The sequence below is a fragment of the Cutaneotrichosporon cavernicola genome (genome assembly GCF_030864355.1).
Source record: "Cutaneotrichosporon cavernicola HIS019 DNA, chromosome: 7a".
In the NCBI taxonomy this organism is placed as follows: domain Eukaryota; kingdom Fungi; phylum Basidiomycota; class Tremellomycetes; order Trichosporonales; family Trichosporonaceae; genus Cutaneotrichosporon; species Cutaneotrichosporon cavernicola.
This window is the reverse complement of record NC_083399.1, coordinates 546,144-564,981: the sequence shown is the minus strand read 5'-3', so window position 1 is coordinate 564,981 and position 18,838 is coordinate 546,144. Positions and strand designations below refer to the sequence as shown.

At 58.9% G+C, this 18,838-nt stretch overlaps 5 protein-coding genes across 5 annotated transcripts; 2 read left to right on the top strand and 3 right to left on the bottom strand.

Annotated features, from left to right (window-relative positions):
* Positions 1-153: 153 nt before the first annotated feature.
* SNU114 (uncharacterized protein) lies at positions 154-3,190 on the bottom strand (the record flags this gene model as incomplete). Its single annotated transcript, XM_060603628.1, has 2 exons — positions 154-2,713; positions 2,763-3,190. 2 exons carry the CDS (start codon positions 3,188-3,190, stop codon positions 154-156), a joined length of 2,988 nt encoding a protein of 995 aa, XP_060459903.1.
* Positions 3,191-3,449: 259 nt separating this feature from the next.
* On the top strand, positions 3,450-4,494 carry CcaverHIS019_0702090 (uncharacterized protein; the record flags this gene model as incomplete). Its single annotated transcript, XM_060603627.1, has 2 exons — positions 3,450-4,275; positions 4,313-4,494. The coding sequence occupies 2 exons, from the start codon at positions 3,450-3,452 to the stop codon at positions 4,492-4,494; spliced, it is 1,008 nt and encodes a 335-aa protein (XP_060459902.1).
* Positions 4,495-4,661: 167 nt separating this feature from the next.
* Positions 4,662-7,663, bottom strand: SEC21 (uncharacterized protein; the record flags this gene model as incomplete). The annotated part of the gene is made up of 4 exons (XM_060603626.1): positions 4,662-5,689; positions 5,725-7,231; positions 7,285-7,472; positions 7,624-7,663. The coding sequence occupies 4 exons, from the start codon at positions 7,661-7,663 to the stop codon at positions 4,662-4,664; spliced, it is 2,763 nt and encodes a 920-aa protein (XP_060459901.1).
* Positions 7,664-8,131: 468 nt separating this feature from the next.
* On the bottom strand, positions 8,132-10,981 carry trl1 (uncharacterized protein; the record flags this gene model as incomplete). Its single annotated transcript, XM_060603625.1, has 4 exons — positions 8,132-9,218; positions 9,252-10,144; positions 10,183-10,524; positions 10,577-10,981. 4 exons carry the CDS (start codon positions 10,979-10,981, stop codon positions 8,132-8,134), a joined length of 2,727 nt encoding a protein of 908 aa, XP_060459900.1.
* Positions 10,982-11,158: 177 nt separating this feature from the next.
* Positions 11,159-18,054, top strand: UFD4 (uncharacterized protein; the record flags this gene model as incomplete). Its single annotated transcript, XM_060603624.1, has 9 exons — positions 11,159-11,167; positions 11,949-12,022; positions 12,187-12,384; positions 12,424-12,482; positions 12,519-13,321; positions 13,363-15,988; positions 16,025-17,617; positions 17,669-17,902; positions 17,942-18,054. 9 exons carry the CDS (start codon positions 11,159-11,161, stop codon positions 18,052-18,054), a joined length of 5,709 nt encoding a protein of 1,902 aa, XP_060459899.1.
* Positions 18,055-18,838: the final 784 nt, after the last annotated feature.

Below are 18,838 nucleotides of genomic sequence, written 5' to 3'. Positions count from 1 at the left end.
CTGTTATTGAGTGATCCAGACCTCCTCGTATACATGTGCTAGATGCATCTACGCGCCGCAAACGCGACGCTTATCTACTACCGGCGCGGCCCCTCGCGCTGACCGGACAAACAAACCCACCCTACTCCCATTGTGCCAGTTCCGCCCAACCTCCTACCCCAGCAAGTCTGGGTTGCTCGCACTGATGGCCACGAGCAGGTCGTCGTCCAGGTACTTGGCGACAGCAATGCTGTCACTGAGCCCCTTGCGCCGACGGGTCTTGAGGACGAGATCGCGCGCAAGGTCCTGTCCTTGCGCAGGCTCGAGAGGGCGAAGCTGGATCGTCTTGTCCGTTGGGTCGCCTGGCACAACCTGCCAGTGATCAAACGTCATCTGCGGGAACGCCTGGCCCATGGTCGCCGTGCGCAGGTCCGTCTCGAATCCGTTGGCGTCGAGCACAGGAATGTACGCCTTGACAGTGTAAAGCGGTGAGCCTGGCTTGGGAATGTCCTTGGTGACGTGTCCGCGGCGCCGCGAGAGCACAGTGTACACCGCCGCGACGCAGTCTGCGGGGGCCTGCACCTCGACGTAGTACACTGGCTCGAGCAGACGGGGCGAGGCCAGCAGCATCGACGAGTAACACACGCGACGGGCAGTAGGAATGATCTGGCCGCCGCCGCGGTATATTGGCTCGGGGGACACCGTCGCGTCCAGCAGACGGAACTTGACCCCACGGATCGGCTCGTCGCACAATGGCCCCTCACGCGTCGCCCACTGGAAACCCTGCTTGATGCTCTCACGTACGTTGGTCAAGAGCTTGGTGTCCACCTCGCTCGGCAGAGTGTCGTTGACCAGCACGTTTGGCCCGTTGTCCTCTGGTCCGAAGGCCCAAATGTTACGCGACGCGAGCAGGTCCCAACCGTAGTTCTGTTCAAAGAACTTGCCGCGCTCCTTGTTCGTCATTCGCATGGTCACCTTGCCACTCTCAATGTCCTTGGCAATACCACTCTCGAGCGGTTCCGAGATCATGGTGAGCTTGTTCTTCTTGTTTGGCGTCTCGGCGTAGCACTTGAGCGCCGACGTCTCGACCACGGTCTCGCAGAACTTGGTCACCGGGTCCGACACCTTGATCTCAATCTCGGAGAAGAGCTTGCGCAGGTCGTGCAACACGCTGTCGACGTAGATCTCGCCCGTGCCCAGAATGATGTGCTCGCCCGACTCCTCGACCTTGGTCTGCACCAATGGGTACGACTTGTTGACCTTACGCAGGCCATCCAGCATCTTGGGCAGCTCGGAGGGGGCGACAGGCTCGACAGCGACCTTGAGCACGGGCTGCGCAAAGTGCCGGATCGGCTTGAAGATGTACATGTCGTCGTCGATTCCGCGCTCGTAGATGGTTGCTGTCTTGTTGATCGATGCATCAACACCAGAGAGCAGGACGAGGTTACCCGCATACGCCGTCTCGATGTCGACGTTGTACCTCGACTCATCGATCATCACGCCCTCGACAATGGCCGACACCATGTCCTCTTCGTCGTCGAGAGAATACCCCTCGCCGAGAACGTACACCGGTTGCCCCCGCGATACCTTGCCGCTCATGACACGGCCAAAGGCACGGAACTCTTGCGCGTCCGTCGTCATGAACAGCTTTGTCACCTGGACGACTGTTGGGCCGTTGGCGTCGCACGACAACAACGCCTGTCCGAGAGGTGTATTCAAGGGCCCAGTGAACGAACGCTCGACCTTTGAGGCCGCGCCGTCGACAGGTGAGGGGAGGAACTTGGTCATCATGTCCACAAGGCCCGTCGACGGTCCAAAGAACGCGTCAGTGACGACCTTGAGCAGCGGCCGGACGTCCATCTTGAACATGGCTGGCTTGAGAGTAATGCGCAGGTCCGTGAGTGTCTCCTTGAGCGTATCTGTGTCCTCGCTCAGCACAGTCGTGTACAGCTTGTAGAGCGGCTCGAGAATAAAGTGGACGAACGAGCGCTTGGATTCGGGGTCGGCGGGGTTGCGCACAAACTTGCGCCTCTCAGCGTCAAAGTAGATGTTGCCCCACAGGCGCTTGGCAAAGGCGTCGACGTCTAGCGCACCGTAGGTGTCGGCATACATCTGAGCAAAGGTGTTGAGGGTGAAGCACCAGCCCATCTGGGTCGATGCAAAGGCGACGTTGCCACGCTCCGGCGACAGACGGTGCTTCTCGTCAGGATCGATTGAGGCAATGAACGAGTTGACCTCCTCGATCGTATGCTTGACCTTGAAGAAGGCCTCGGAAGGAGGCAGGCGCAGCTCGACGATGAGGCGATCCATCTTGTTGACAACAAGCACGAGCGGCAACCCCTCCTGCATGGCGTGCCGGATCACGGTCTCGGTACCGGCCATGACGCCCTCGATCACGTCCACCACAAGGACAACACCATCCGTCAGGCGCGCGGCACACGCGACCTCGTCCATGAAGTTGAGGTGGCCGGGCGTGTCGAGGAGGTTGATGAGGCTCGACTTGCCGCGCGAGTCGGGAAGAACGAGGGTCATAGGCCCGCACTTCATCGACATCTCACGAGCACGCTCGAGGACGTGCGTGTCGGTGTAACGCGTTGGTCGGTCGGCGTCCCAGGTGAGCTGATGCGTCTCGAATACGAGCATATCGAGGAGTGACGTCTTGCCGTGGTGGATGTGGCCGGCGACCATGACGTTGCGCGACATGTCGGGGTGCTGGAGCATGTCGACCATAAAGCTGAGGTTAGCACGATGCGTGACCCAACGTCTGAACATGAGCGACTCACTTCCTGTCAAACCGCGTCACCGGCAAGTCCTTCTCCTGCACGGTAAAGTTGCGGACCTTGATGGGCTGAACGATGGGCTCTGTGAGGAGCTGGGTGTCCTCCTCCTGGACCATGGCTTCGACGTCGGGGCCGTACGTCTCCTCTGCGGTCGCATAGTACTTCTTGTCCTCGTGCAACACAACCTGGTTCCCTGCGGTTCCGTCGACGCCATGCAGCGTCATCTGCATGCCGGTATCCTCGTCCTCGTCCATCGGCTCATCATTTTCCTCATCGTCAAACCCCTCGAGCGGCGCATAACTCCCACTAGGCCCAGCAGGTCCTGGCGCTGATGGGACGGCTGCGGGGGCGATGTCGACATCCGAATCGTCGTCAGAGTCGAGGTCACCGCCGATGTAGTTGCCGAACTCGTCGTAGTCTTCAGTCGACATGGTGGTGAGGCCGTTTAGGAAGAGGGTATCGCCAGAGATCTGGCGCTGGATGAGGGGAACAGCGAGTTCTGGCACGAGAATGGCAACAACAGAGTGACATTCAACATCTAACATCTCTCTCCCATCTCACGTGGCATATTTTCCTCCACTTTTCATCCACTTTTATCCGACCACCCACTCTCACTCCAAGCCACTGTGGGCTCCCGAAATGTCCCTCCAAGGTGAAACAAGAGTGTACTAGTCGTCCACATCACACAAAATGGCGTCCCGCATCCTCGTCCGCGGGCTCCACACCACCCGCGCCGTCCTCGACGGCGCCGCTGCTGTCCCCGCCAAGACATCGCTCGGCTTCAAGGCCCAGCCGAAGCGCACCCGCACACTCCCTACTCTCAAAATCGCAGCTACCGCCCAGCAAGCCCTGCCCAGCAACGACGTTCCCGGCGACAGGCCTCGTGGTGACAGGCCTCGTGGCGATCGCCCTCGTGGTGACCGGCCTCGTGGTGACAGGCCCAGCGGTGACCGGCCCAACGCTGACCGCGCCGAGCGCCCCCGTAACGACCGTCCCCGTATCGACCGTCCCCGTACCGACCGTCCCCGTACCGACCGTCCCCGTACCGACCGCCCGCGTACTGATCGGCCCCGTGGTGACAGTCCCGCCAACGTTAAGCCTGCGCCCGAGCGCGAGCCTCAGCAGCGCGTCGCCAGCCTGGACGCTGTCTCCGCCGAGTTCTTCGAGGGCGCCGAGCACGCCGCCACCCCAGCGCGGAAATTCACCCGCTCCGACGCGCCCCGGCGTGACGGCGCTGCCCCGCCGCGCAAGAAGCGTGAGAGCAAGGGACGGGGCAAGCCCGAACTTGGTGACGGTTCGCGACCAGGCGAGGGCACGCGCGCCGCCCGCAGCTCCAACTTTACTCGGCGCACGCCGCGCATGCACGCTCCCATCCAGGAGATGCGCCTCGAGCCTGTTAAGCGTGACACGAGCTCCGTGTCGCTGTTCGGCACGTCGCCTCTGATTGTCAGCGCGCTCGCGCGCTCGCGCGACCCCTTGTCGTCGGTGTGGGCCAAGGGCATGGAGCGTTCTGATGGTGAGTCTGAAGCCTTGGGGTGCGCAACTGACATTAGCTTCTCGTGCAGACATGCTCCGTGCGGCTGGCGACTACTCACTCCTCACTCCCGCCCGTCCAGAGGGCAAGGGCACAAAGCTTACCGCCTCTACCGCCATCTGCGCCATCGGTATGAACCCGTCTATCAGCATGCGCCGCCGTGGTGCCGGCGAAGAGGTCATCCGCTCGTACCTCAGCTAGTTCATTTTGTATGCATATGCTCGGCTCCAGTGTGTGCTCACATTCCGATTCAGATGAGCAACTCGTGTGTACTCTTCCCCTCGACTGTTGTTCCTTCTTTGCCGCAGCTCCCACCAAGGTCTGTTGGACACTCGGTCCTAGAGTCTAAATGTGCATTCCTACAAACACTAAATCGCTGCCATGACCAGACGCGTGGCCTCCTCCTTCTCCGCACGTACCGCCAGCTCGAGGGTGACGCCCTGGCCTGCCGCGAACGTCATGCGGCAGCGCGTGAGCACCTTGCCGCCGCCGCCTGCGACCATGCCACTCATGTTGAGTGTATGCACCGATGTTGACGTCGGTGCCTCGGTGCCGCCCAGCGCCTCCATGTTAAGCACCTCGATGAGGCTCTTGACGGCGTCGCGCAGGGACTCGGAGCCCGACAGTGCAAACGTCTCGGTGACGCTCGGCCCAGTGGCGAGCTTGTCCCACTCGCTCGCAAAGGTCACGTACGTCGGCACAATGTAGTCACCCGCACCCAGTTCCAGGTCCTCGACCTGGTACTCATCGTCGTAACCCTCCTCTTCGGGCTCGCCGCTCGACGGGTCGACCTCCTTGGACACAAACTGGAGCGTGCAGCTGAACGTCGCCGTCTGGTACTCGGCCGGGTCGTCGCGCGTAAACGAGACGTACACCTGGCCAGCACCTGACGACGTCGTGAGGGACGGCACGGGGATAATGAAGTCCTCAGTGAGGCCAGTCTCCTCCTCGGCCGGCACCATGATGACCGACACCTGCTCGAGCACCGTGTCTGGGATGGTGTTCGACACGTTGAACTGGAAGACAATGTGCTCCTTGAAGATGTGCTTGACGGCCGCCACAGCGTACTCGGTCTCGCTCTCTGTGAGCTCGACGGGCTTGACCGACGACTTGAGAACAGGCCCGTAGCTCCCAAACTCGGGCACACTGGCAAGCTGTTCGGCGTAGTTGGACGCGGTCTCAGTCGCCGTGGGCTGCGGGGTCGAGGACGCCGCGGGGGCAGCCGAGCTCGAGGCGATAGTCTCAAGCGCCGATGGCCGCTGTGAGACCTCCGATGCGGCCTGGTCGCGGCTGATCTTCGGGACCGACGCGACATCAAACGCCTGCGCGTGTTTGCTGTCGTCTTTGATGTACGACATGAGCGAGCTCTCGAGGGCGCTAAGCGACCACACAGCCTCTGCGATGTCAGCTTTACTCGAGCGAACAACTCACCGTCGCGCACATAGGCGTCCGCAAGCTGCTTGTCCTCGATGACTTTGAGGTACATGGCCGCACGGTCGCGGACCTCGTCGTCAACGTCGTCGAGGCAACGGCGGAGGAGTACGCCTATGCTCTTCAGCACGGTCGTGTCGCTGGTCGACACGCCAAACTTGGCGAGCGACGAGACCGCAGCGGCACGGACGACGGCGTTTTCGAGCACCACGCGGTTGTAAATGTAACGAATGTACTTGGTGGGGTTGCGTGTCTTGGGACCCTCGATGCCAAGGAGATAGAGGATGCGGACCGAGAGCTTGGTGAACTCGCAGTCCTCGATAAACTCGCACAGATGCGCTAGTGCAACCTCACGCGAGTCCTGAATGAACTTGATCATGTCAAAAATGGCATCGACAACAGCCAGCTTGAAGTCGTAACCACCCTCGTCGCGCAGTACGCCTGAGAGGAAGGTAAGCATGACGGCCTGCTTGCTGGGGAACTTGATGCAGAGGGAGCGGATGGCGTCAACGACAATGATCTTGAACTCATCGGTGATGTCGGTCATGAACGACGAGATCTGCTTCATCAGGCGGTCAACGCTCGCCTCGTTGCCCGTCTTGAGCAGGGTCGTGATGGCGTAGGTCGCAATGCTGCGGTTCGAGTCCGAGATGAGGTTCTCAAGGTCGAGGTTGCAGCTGGTGACAGCGTCTGGGTGGGTCTGGGCGAGCTTGCTGAGCGTCTTGACAGCAGCAAACTTGAGCACGGGCTTGGGCGACGAGAGGAAGAGCTGGAGGACGGCGACCGGGCGGTACAGCTCGGCGCTGGTGACGTTGCGCATCTCGCAGATGGCGCGCGCAGCCTCAATGTTGACCATGTCCGACTTGTGGCGGAGCAGGCCCTCGAGGTACTCGTGCATCTGCTTCTGGACATTGGGGTCCTCGTCCATGATCTTGCGCGCAAAGCGGACCAGCATGCAGATGGCCATGGGGTTCCGCACGATACTCGCCGACTTGCCGGCACCAAACTGCTGGACCATCTTGGTGACAGCCATGCGGTCCTTCTCGCGCATGAGGTAGAGCAGGCCGAGCGCGTGGTACTGCATGATGTAGCTCGAGCTCGAGACACTCTGGTACCCGTTGGAACCGCCGCCCGAAATGTACGCGGCCGCCATCGAGGGTGTGTACGACGACGACGATACGGCCTTGGCGTTGACGGCCTCCTGCGCCTCGTTGCTCCACCGCTTGATGACGCCACCGGCGATGGGGAAGAGGTGGTACGCCGAGGTGATGGACGCCGAAGACACGGGTGGCGAGCGGTCAACGAGCGCCGACTTGAAGAAGCGCTCAAACGACTGCACCGTCTGCGCGTCGATGATGCGCGCCAATGCGCGGATCGCGTTGGGGCGGTAGACGACCTCGAGGTTGGGCTGCATGTCCTTCATGATTGAGGACGTGACCATGATCACGTCCTCGGCGATACTCGACAGCTCCTTGATGACGAGATAGACCATCTGTCGTAACGCGGCCTAGTACGTCAGCAATTCAACTCGGGGGAGCCAGAGTAGTTATTGTAGCTTACATCCTTGTGCTGGAAGAGCTTGGTGACGCCAAAGAAGAGGGTGGTGGCCTCGTGTGTGGAGAAGGTCTCGCCGACGTAAAGGAGGTAAACGATGCGTGTGAGGAGGGCGCGACATTTGCGAGGGGAGATGGGGGACTCGTTGAAGACGCGGGCTTCCTGGAGGACGGTGCTCTTATCATGGTAGAAGGCTGTTCCGGTCAGCGTCTGTCTATGGTGATGACGGCGAGGGGTCTGTGGGTGGGTCCGAGACGATCTAGGAGACTCTGGAGGAACGAGGATGCGGTTGAGGCGGCCGAACATGATGGTTGAAGTGTAGAATGGAGGGGATGAGTGACTTACACATGGCGCCTGCCTCATCATCCTTCTTAAAGGAGGACATGGCGACGGGCGTTTTGCGGGCGAGTACGGGGACAAGCTAAGGGGGAGGTCGGGGCGCGCTTGATAGGGAGAGAGGAAGAAGAGAAATAAGAGGGTCGTTGTCGACGTTGAATAGAATGAGTCTGTGCTTGTCGTGTTGAGCGTTGAGCGTTGAGCGCAACCGTCAAGCGTCGTCACAACTCGTGATGCTCCTATTACGAGCTTGCGACACGCGCCACGGTGGAACCTCATCCTAGATCCTAGCCCAAACCTCCACTCTCTACTCTCCACGTGGATGGAACGTTTGATCCCGTTAGGGTCAAACTCCGCGTGTGGCAACGAGTTACAGAACTGGCATCGGGATCCTGGCCTGGCAAGCAAATGCATAGACAAAAAAAGAGTTGAACATCTAGTCGTGATCAAGAAACCGGTCGTCTGCTACTGTATATTGCTATGAATCTAGAAAAAACTAATGCACATGATGCTTGCCTTAATACATGCCTCGAACACGACCAGTCCCCTTCAAAGGCCCGACCGCCACCCAATGCACCTCTCCACCACCCTCCACAGCCTCTCCAACCTCACCAGTCTCCTGGCCCCGAGCAATCGCCTCACGCGCCGCCCTCACCACGCTCCGCGACTCGAACGCCGAGATATCCTCCGACTGCGTACCAACCGTCACGTGCAGATTGATTTGGACCTCTTCGGGAAGAACCAGATCCAGACCCGCATCGCGCCCGTCCTCGGCCTGGTTGCTCTGCGGACGGATGTTGTTGACAACAAGCGCCATCACTCGATTGTCCCACACAAGGTGGGTCACGTCAAACTCATAGATGGGGCTGATGCCCTTCTCGGCGAGCGTCTTGCACGTACTCCACGCATTGGCGTGTGGCCCGGGCACTGCACCCTCCCCGGCTGCCTCCTGTTCGTCCTTGACGTTCTTCTCGTGAGAGAGTGTGATATGAGGTCGTGCCGTGACGCGCTTCTTCTCCCGCAAGGACTTGATGAACGCGCCAGCAGAGTCAGAAACTGTCTGAGACATGACAGTCTTGAGGGCGTCATCGACAACCTCGTTGATGTCGATCTCAGGCGCCAGTCCAAAGTAGCGCACCGGCTTGCCCATGCGCGCAATCCCGTGGAACGGCGTCGTGACCTTGTATGACTGCGCGGCCGCCAGTGCCTTGTCAATATCATCTTCCGAAGGGCGTTTCAGGCCCAAACCCTCTACGAGCCCGTCAACGGCCTTGGTCAAAGCCGTGCGCTGGTCGTCCTCGATGCCGAGAATGATCTGCTTGTCGAACATTGACTCGTCGGGCGTTGTAAAGTTATGGAGGAAGTTGGCCACCACAGCCTCGTGCTCAGCGTCGACTGTCTTGTCTGGACGGAGAGTCTGGTGGTTGTCACCTCGTTCGACAACGCGCTCAGAGCATAACCGGAGTAGACGATGGTATGGCTGCGAGTCGATGTCCCAGACGAGGGCGATGAGGCGGACATTGTAGGGCTTGAGCGCCTTGACAAACTGCTTCTCTTCTGGCAGCCCTGCGAGCTCCGTGTAGTGCTTGTCAATGTGGTTGTTACTGAAGTCAGTTGTGGTCAGGTTATCGGCTTACCGATCGGCGTAGACAACGTTGTTCTTCTTGAGCAGCTCGACAATGTTCTGCTTGAACTTGCCCGCTGTACTCTTCTTGGAGACGATGTCGTCGCTCTGTGTGTGGGCAAAGCCGAAGAGTTCTCCCAGCGCCATGCCCACTGTCGTCTTGCCGCAGCCAGGGACGGCCACTGGCACCAAGATCCACTTCTTTGGCAGGTCGGCGCGCTCCGCATCCTTGACCGCCTTGGCTGTTTCGGCGTCAATCGCAGATTGGGCCTTCCAGGTCCCGTTCTTGGCCGACGCCCAAGCCTCCTTGCCCTCCCCCTCAATCCACTTGAGGAAAACCTCGCGGACTCGGACGACTCCACGCTCGTAGTTGCTGAACAACCCAGGAGCCTGCTTCATTTTGCGCCCGCACCACTCAGCATACACGCCGACCTCTGGTCGCCTCGTCCGAGAGCGAATCTTCTTCCACAAGTCTGCCTCCTTCTCGGGGCTGACCTTGTCGAGGAGGGGCAGCATGGCTCGAGTGGTCTCGCGGAATTGGCGGTAGAGCAGGTACGGCTCCTCGAACTTGACCTTGAAAAAGAACGGTGCGCCCGGTAGGTAGGGAGGGCTGGATACTGTCTTTGGAGAGTCCTTAACAGTCGCGCGGACAACAAAGCCCTCGATCATGTCACCCTCCCACGAGCCGCTCTTCGCCACTTCGTCGGTGAAGGTCTTTACCTCAGGAACAGAGCTGAGAGTGATGTGCTTGGTTGGGATGAACCCAAACTCCTCGGCGAACGCGGCGACGCTTTCTGGCGACTTGGTGGCAAAGAGGGGTGTGTTGTAGTTGAGGCCATGAAGATGGAGGCCAGTCCAGTACTCTGGTGTCGCAATGACATGCTCCTCGAACGAATCGTCGCAGAGCTTGGTATCAGCCATTGAAGTGAAAGGATGATGCTCACCTCTAGGACAGCAGTGAGGTTCTCGTCCCATAACCTCTTGGCAAGCTCCTCGGGAGTTTTGCCGCTGCGTCCAAGTGTACGCGCCACCCATTCTCGGCCGACCTCGGCGTGAGCCTTCGAGGGTGGTTCAGCAGGTGCGGCAGACCCAGAGGCTGGATCAAGCTTTACATCCTTGAGTTTGTTCTCCACCTCGCGCAAGTCGGTTTCTGTTGTGGTACCAAGCGAGTGCTTGGAGGCGACCAATAGCTCGGTAGGTGAGAGGGCCGAGATGAGGATGAGACAGCCGTTCGATTTCAGAGTCAGGTGATATGGCGGCTCTGAGTGCTTCTCAATTGCTTCCCACTTCCGTCAGCTACTCGTTTGCTGCTAGTTTGATGTGAGCTCGTTCACTCACGCTCGTCCACGCCATTTCACCCGTGTTGAAGAACTTGTCATAACCCCTTGCAACAATGCGCTCCTTGAATGGCCCAGATCCCAAACTCTCAAAGGCAGCTGGAGGGACATCGGATTTGCCTTTGACAGGCTCCGTAAAGAGGCCGCGAGCGAGGGTTGGAAACTCGTTGTCCTTTTTAAAGTACATGTGCTCAGTCATCTTCCAACTTGTGATTTGGCGATCCTTTGCGGTTGCGACATTGTTTGCGTAGACTGCGGCTGGGTAGATGTGGACAGTTGAGCGTGTTGCCTTTGGGTTTGCCACCTTGAGTGCACGGAGAGCTGTGAGGAGGTCGGGGACGAGTGGTGGGAACTGCGAACGTGCCATGTCTGCCGTTGGTGGCTGACCTTGTTGGTCGACGACCATTACTGGCGAGTAGTAAATGGACCAAGTGGTAAATGAGAATGGATGAAATGGATGAATTTGCGAGTTGGAATATTGGAATGCTGACTCGAGCTGGCTAGACTACAAGTCAAACAAGGAAAGTTGCGTTGTGGGGCACCATGACGGTCGATTAGGACTGATCTGATGCCGAGTCAGAACATGAATACAGTAGGCTATAAAGGGAGGAGGAGATCTAGGGCCCAGACTACTAGTTAGGTGGACAGTGACAGTGATTACATTTATAGTACAGCTGTTGTTACTGCTAATACAAGTACATGTTAGGTTGACCACGCGATTCACCTCCCTTGTCTGATCCTCTACTAGCTACTAGACGACGACACAATCCCCCTTCCACGGTCCCTTCCCCCTTGCCTCTCTATCTCTCACACACTCACCCTCATCATCCTCGTCATCCTCGTCATCCACGTCTCATCCTCATCCTCATCCTCATCCTCATCCTCATCCTCCTCCTCCTCATCCCTCATCCCTCTCAATGCTCTACACTCTTCACTTTTCCCATTCTCATTCAACACTGGCTTAAAGACATCACTCACTCTTTAGCCCATCAACTCTCTCAACCCATCCATCTCTCTAGTCTAAACAAACCTCCTCTCTCATGCAACGTCAACCAAATCGTTCATCCCCACGCAATCGACAGAATCCGCCATCAACTACTGTACCAGCCAACCTCAACACTTCCTCCTCTGCAGTCGATTCATCCACTCTTTCCTCTGACCACTCCAGCCCCGCCCCTTCCTCTAGCTCGTCCACACACTCCACAAAGTCCCCTGCCGGCCTCACCTCGGCTTCTCAGAGAAGAAGCGACAACCCTTCCTCCTCCTCTACTTCTGGCCCAGCTCAACCCTCTACGTCCACCTTACCGCACTCGGCCTCGATTGCACCTACTCCCCGTCGCTCAGCTCGCCTTTCGATCGCTTACTCTGATCAGAGCGACAGCACGGCCTCTCATACCAGTACGCCCAGCGGCAACGGCAAGGCCAAATTCGATCCCTCAACCCGTCGGTGAGTAGAAACATGAGCATAGGCTATCTGGTGGTGGTGGAGGGCTGGAGGGCTAATGGTGGAGGGAAGACATCTCGCGGCCCCGTGCCCTCCCATGCCTGTTGTTGCGTGTCATTCGCCTCTCACTGTCTTGTCCTCTCAAGACCATCACTGACTCCATCTAGGGCTCGCAACACTGCACCTTCACCACTGGCCGACACAACGTCAACCTCTTCCACGGATCCCAAGGGCAAGAAACGTGCTGCGCGTGAACCTTCTCCGTCCGTCGACGAATCCACTCCCGCACCAAAGCGGACCAAGAAGTCTCGTTCAACCAAGGCCAAGTCCAAGGCTGCTCTGACAAAGAAGTCTATGCCCAAGAAGTGAGTTGTGAGACATTGGCGCCCACTAACTGTAACCAGGTCGTCGACGATGAAGAAGGGGGGCGCCTCCTCGGACAGATCCAAGAAGGGCGACGGCTGTAAGTGACGCGCAGAGTGAAGTCCTGACATCATAGCCGCGAGGCAACTGCTTGACGAGCACATGAATGAGGACGAGTCCCGTTGGGACGAAGCTAGTGGCTCGCGTCGTCCTGGTCTTCTTGACGATGACCACTTTGACGACGACGAGGATATGGATCATTCTGATAACGACGACAATGACGACGACGAGGACGAAGGATTCGGTCTAGGAGGTCGCGGCGCCGCCGCTTACGAGCGTCTCGCGCGTTTCGCCGACAGCAATTTGTTCGACGAGGCCACCGCTGCTGCTCTTTTCGGTGGCGAGTTCCGCGGCTTTGGCAGCATCGGCAGCCTCAGCGGTATCGGTGGTGTCGGCGGCATGTTGTCGGGCCTTTCCAACCGGTTCAAGCGACTCAAGACCAACCTTCGCTCCCCCAAGGCTGCTGTCCGCCTGCAAGCTCTCCGCGAGTGCAGTGACCTTCTCCTAGTCAGCAACGAGGACACACTCGGCGCAGCGTTCTCTGTCAACTCGTTTGCCACCGAGTTCATCGCCATCCTCAACGGCAAGCCCAACATTGACCCAAGCGCCCAGGACGATGACTCCAAGATGGACACGGACGTTCCAATGGACGAGGACTCACAGCTTGCCGCTGCCCTCGCGATGAGCACTGGCGGCTTCATGCCCGGTGGCGAACAGGAGGACATGGAGGCTCAGTTACTTGCGTGCCGCTGTCTCGCTCACCTCATGGAGGCTCTCCCAGGGTCGGGCCACACGCTAGTCCACCTCGGCGCTGTCAAGGCCTTGTGCTCCAAGCTCAACGAGATCTCGTACATTGAGCTCGCGGAACAGACTCTAAGCGTAGGTCATGCGTCGATAACCCTCCTTGTGCTGACGGCAAGACTATGGAGAAGATCTCCGTCGAGTACCCAGGGGCCATTGTCCGTGAGGGTGGCTTGGGAGCGCTGCTCAACTTCCTCCCGTTCTTCTCAACCAACGTGCAGCGCACCGCCGTCACTGCGGCCGCCAACTGCTGTCGCAACGTTTCGATAGACTACTTTGCTATGGTCCGCGACGCCTTCCCCATCCTCCGCGAGGTCCTGACGCAGTCGGACCAACGTCTTGTCGAGCAGGCCACCCTGGCTGTAGTTCGTTCGCTCGAGTCGTACCGCCACAGCGCAGAGAACCTCGAGGGTCTTCTCGACCTCGAGACGGTGGTGGCCATCAACGCACTGCTCACGCCGTCTGGCGGCTCCCCCATCATCTCCGACTCGACGTACACGCACCTGCTCAAGGCGCTCTCGGCGGCCGCTCGTGCGTCAGCCAATGTCACCATCGCGTTCCTCGAAGCTGGAATGACCAGCACGGTCCATTACATCTTGACAGGCATCCTTCCCTCGTCGCACGAGGATAGGGAGCAGGGTGATGCCCCAGGCGGACAGAGTTTGGGAGGTGGCGTGGCCGACATGGTCATTATGCAGAACCTCGCCCACCGCCCCAAGGACCAGGTTGAGGAGGCTCTTGGCCTCGTCTGCGAGCTCCTCCCTCCCATGCCTCGCGACGGCGTTTTCGACTCGCGAGCCTACTCTGAAAAGAGTCTGGCCAAGATCAAGCGGCGTGGCGGACGTCCTGAGCGTGAACGTCCTCGACGCCAGGCAAGCCAGAAGACGGGCGAGGCGTCCACCTCATCAAGCGGGCCGAATACCCCTTCGGCAGACCCCGCGGCCAGCGCGCAGGACTCGCCACTGTCTTCCTTAGCTGCGATCAACCTCAAGACGAAGCGCGACGCCGAGGCCCAGTATGAGCAGCGGCTTACGCTCCTCAAGTCACAGCCCGACCTGGTGTCCAAGTTTATGCGCGCTCTTATCCCTGTGCTCGTCGACGTGTACGCGGCGTCTGTCAGCCTTCGCGTCCGTACCAAGGCCCTCACCGGGATTCTCAAAGCAACCGCGTTCGCCGAGCCTGATGACCTGCAGCTTACGCTCACTTCGGTTCCAATGTCGAGCTTCCTTGGCGCGATCATCTCAGCCAAAGACAATGCTGCTTTCGTCCTTGGTGCGCTCCAGCTGGTCGAGCTGCTCGTCACCAAACTGCCCACCGTCTACCTCACGTCGTTCCTCCGTGAGGGTGTGGTCTACGAGATTGAATCTCTCGCCAAGGACGAGACAACCTCGGAGAAGACCGCCGCAGCAAAGGCCAACGAGACCCCGTCCGAGACCAAGGACGGAGCCGACGGAGCCAAAACACCGGTCAAGGCTAGTGAACCCTCCACACCGCAGGCCGGCCCATCTGGATTGTCGGCCACTCGGCCTGGCGACATCCCCGGTGTTTTGTCCACGCTGAGGGGCGATGTGGTTCCGCCTCCAAGTCATCGCAAGTCTCCCAGCGTCGATCCTAGCGATGCGAACATTGTCCGCGCGCGGATTATCGGCGCCAAGAACCTTTTTGTTGTCGACGGCAACAAGCAGGATGAGGCGGCGCTGGTGCTGGACCAACTCCGCACGCTTGTCAACCGCCTCTGTGTTTCCGACGCGGACGAGGGAGAGCTCCGCGACACTCTGCGCGAGATCGCTGGTCAATTCACCAATGTGGCCCAGTCTCTCTCCAGCTTCGAACTGCTAAAGAGCGGTCTGGTAGACGGCCTCTTACAGTACGTCGATATCGACGGAGCCGTGTCGTCCAGTGAGCGCCGAGCGATGCTCTATGACACGTTCTCCGACGGCACGTTTACTCCTTCCCCTCTTGCGACGCTCGTTAAGCGATTGCACGAGTCCCTTGGCCGCCTCGAGTCGTTCGAGGTGGAGACGGCGTTCAACAGCTTGGGTGGGTCATCCAACTCGCTTGCTCGTACGATGCGTATTAGACTTCAGGCCGAGGAGGGCGAGGACATACCCAAGACCATGAGCTCGCTCAGCGTCACAATCCAGGCGATCGCGCCAGTGAAGGCCTTGCACGACTACTTGAGGCCACGTATCAACGATCCTCATACTCTGGGTGGTGCGTCGCCCTTGCAGAGCATGTTCGCCGCCTATGCTGTGGGTAGAGGTGTTGGAGCTGGATCGTCCACCGAGCGGCTGCTGGCCGCTCTCGCTGCTGGTGCCCGCGGACCACCTGGGATGTCTGGCAGTCGGCCTCTTCCTGGTGACGATGCGGCTACGGCCCCAGAGTCCTCATCCACGGCGACCCGGCCGCCTTCGACCACCACCACCGCGGCCAAGGAAGGGAAGGAAGCGAAGCCACAGCGCCGGCGCAGCGCTCGTCTAAGTGGCCAGATTCCCTCGGAGGGACCTGGTGAAGGAGCCTCCTCTTCCATTGCGGCTGCGGTTTCTGCTCTGTCGACGAGCAACTCGCAGCCGTCGAGCAGCGCCCCACGACCAAGCCTGCTTTCTCACATGGCGATGGACCTCGACTTTGACGACTTATCCGAGGACGACTACTACGATGCAGAGGTTTTCGAGGAAGAGATGGAGGAGGAGCTAGCTGCTCGTCGGCCTACCGAGAAGGTTGTCAACATGTCGGTGGCGCCTGGTAGGTGCTCATCGTTGGTCCAAGCTCACGAATCAGATGGGTCCCGCGTGGAGGCCAAGACTCCTGATGGCACGCGCATCGCCACACCCAACCAGGCGGCTGCCGAGAGCGGCGGGGCCGGCTCGTCAGCGACACCTACTCAAACGGGATCGTATGCTGGGGCCGTCAAAACGATCCCCGTTGACTGGCATCTCGAGTTCTCCGTCGACGGCCAGGCCTTGCGAATCACAGACACGATTTATGGGGCCGTGCACAAGTACGCCAAGAATTCTCCCACGCCTGGCAGCGCCTTCACCCTCCCAGTCACGTTCAAGTTCCGCAAGGTGGACGGCCCTCTACCCAAGGACGACGAACAGGAGGCATCTCATGATGCCCCGTCACCTGCGACGACTGCGAGCGTGATGCCCGATATTGTGGAATCCGACTCGCAAGTGTCCAAGATCCTCCGTCTGCTCCGGGTCGTTCACAATCTTCGCACGGACGGTCGCAACGTGGTCGGCGGCCGTGTCCAGGCACTCGACGAGTCTCTCTTTGTCAACAACAAGCTCACCGCCAAGCTTACTCGCCAACTCGAAGAGACGATGATAATCGCCAGCGGATGTCTGCCAGACTGGGCCGAAGAGCTGCCCAAGTACTTTGCCTTCCTCTTTCCGTTTGAAGTGCGATACGCGTTCTTGCGATCGACATCATTCGGCTACGGGCGCCTCATTGCGCACTGGCAGGCCTCCCAGCCTCGCAACACTAACAACAATCGCCGTGACGATGGCCTCGCACACGTCGCACGCTTAGGTCGCCAGAAAGTGCGCATCTCCCGCTCTCAGCTGCTCGAGTCGTGCGTCAAGGTCCTCGAGTTATATGGCAAGGCCGACGGTATCCTCGAGGTTGAGTATTTTGACGAGATCGGCACGGGTCTTGGGCCAACCCTCGAGTTTTACGCGATGGCGTCCAAGGAGTTTGCGCGCCGGTCGCTCAAGCTCTGGCGTGACGAGGACGAGTCGCAGGAAGGGCTCCACGTGTGGCACCCACACGGCCTCTTCCCGGCTCCGCTCAAGTCGGACGAGCCGACGGGCGACAACCAGCGCCTCTCGTACTTCAAGACACTTGGAGTGTTTGTCGGTCGCGCGCTGCTGGACTCGCGCATCATTGATCTCAACTTTAACCACGTCTTCCTCAAGATGGTGCTAAGCGGGCCTGTCAAGAAGTCGATTGCCACGCTCAAGCTGGTCGACGCGCCACTCGCACGCTCGCTTGAAGGGCTTCAGTCGTACCTGCAGGCGCGGCACGAGATCGAGGAGCTGGCGGCACTTCCGCCGTCCACACGTCGCAGCAAGCTCGCAGCGCTCACCATAGGTGGTGCCAAGCTGCACGACCTCTCCCTGGACTTTACGCTGCCGGGATACGACATCGAACTCAAGCTGGGCGGTCGCAGCATCGACGTCGAGGACTCGAACCTTGCCAAGTACATCGACCTCGTACTGGACCTGACCTTGGGTTCTGGTATCAGCCGCCAAGTGCAAGCGTTCCGGGACGGCTTTTCAACCATCTTCTCGGTGTCAGACCTGCAGATCTTTTCGGCGGACGAGCTGGCGCTTCTCTGCGGCAATGCGGAGGAGGACTGGTCGCAGGAGAGTGAGTACAGACTTGATGTCGTGGATGTGTACACCGACGCTAACACCGTAGCTCTGGAGCAGGCTATCAAAGCCGACCATGGGTACAATTCGGACAGTCGGGTTGTGCGTGACCTCATCGACATCATGACTAGTTACTCGAAGGAAGAGCGTCGCGCCTTCCTGCAGTTTATGACTGGCGCGCCCAAGCTCCCTCTTGGAGGATTCAAGGGTCTCAACCCGCAGTTTACCGTTGTGCGCAAGCCTCATGAGGCGCCTTTCAAGGCTGACGACTACCTCCCCTCTGGTAAGCTTGTTGGCTAAGGTTTATTGCTAACACGGGCAGTCATGACATGTGCGACGTATCTGAAGCTGCCCAACTATTCAACGCGGGCTGTTTTGGCTTCGCAGCTGATGCGTTCGATGAAGGATGGGCAGGGTTCGTTCAACCTGTCCTAATTCAGAAGGCAGGTCCACCCGCTATCCAGCTAAGGGATGGGATGGGAATGGACACTTGTGTGGTAACCCAACGTTCAACGTTCCTTCCATGTCCTTGTCCCCTGTGCTTGATGAAACCTGTACAGTAGTAGTAAACCACACCCCAACAACTCACCCCCACTTCCTCGTCCTCGTCCCAACACGACCCTTCTCTCCCGAGACTCTCTCATCGTCGTACCTCATCCTCCATCCTCTCTCAACATGACGCGCTCTTTTCTACTTTAGAGTGTAGTGACTGACTCTGTGTATTCCGTTGCATGTAAGGCCTGTTCCTCTCCACTGTGATTTTGAGGTGCGTAGTCTGGTGGATATTTCTCCGCGAGTTGCTTGGGAGTAGCTAGACCAATTGAAACATTGGGTAGCATATAATTCCCTGGTTACGTGATTAACTACTCTGCCTGTCCGCAGTACCGCAGTACCGCAGTACCGCAATACCGCAGGATAACGCACGTTATAGTTTGTCTTGACACTAGATTGCTGTGCTCAAGAAGAGGGTTGAAGCGGGTCAAAGCGGGAAGACTCCGAGGCACGTAGATTGATTTGGGTAACCCCATTGACCCAGCAATCAGAAATGAAGGATGAGCTGTTCCCGTACTCGCGTAATGCTGGACCCGTTTTCGTCATGGCTTTTTGGATCCGTAGAGTTGTAGCTTTGTAGAGTGATCCAGTTGATCGAGTTGATCGAGGGAAGCAAGCGAAGCTGTCTGTCTATAGTGTCTTGTCTGTTTCGATGTTTCGATCCTGG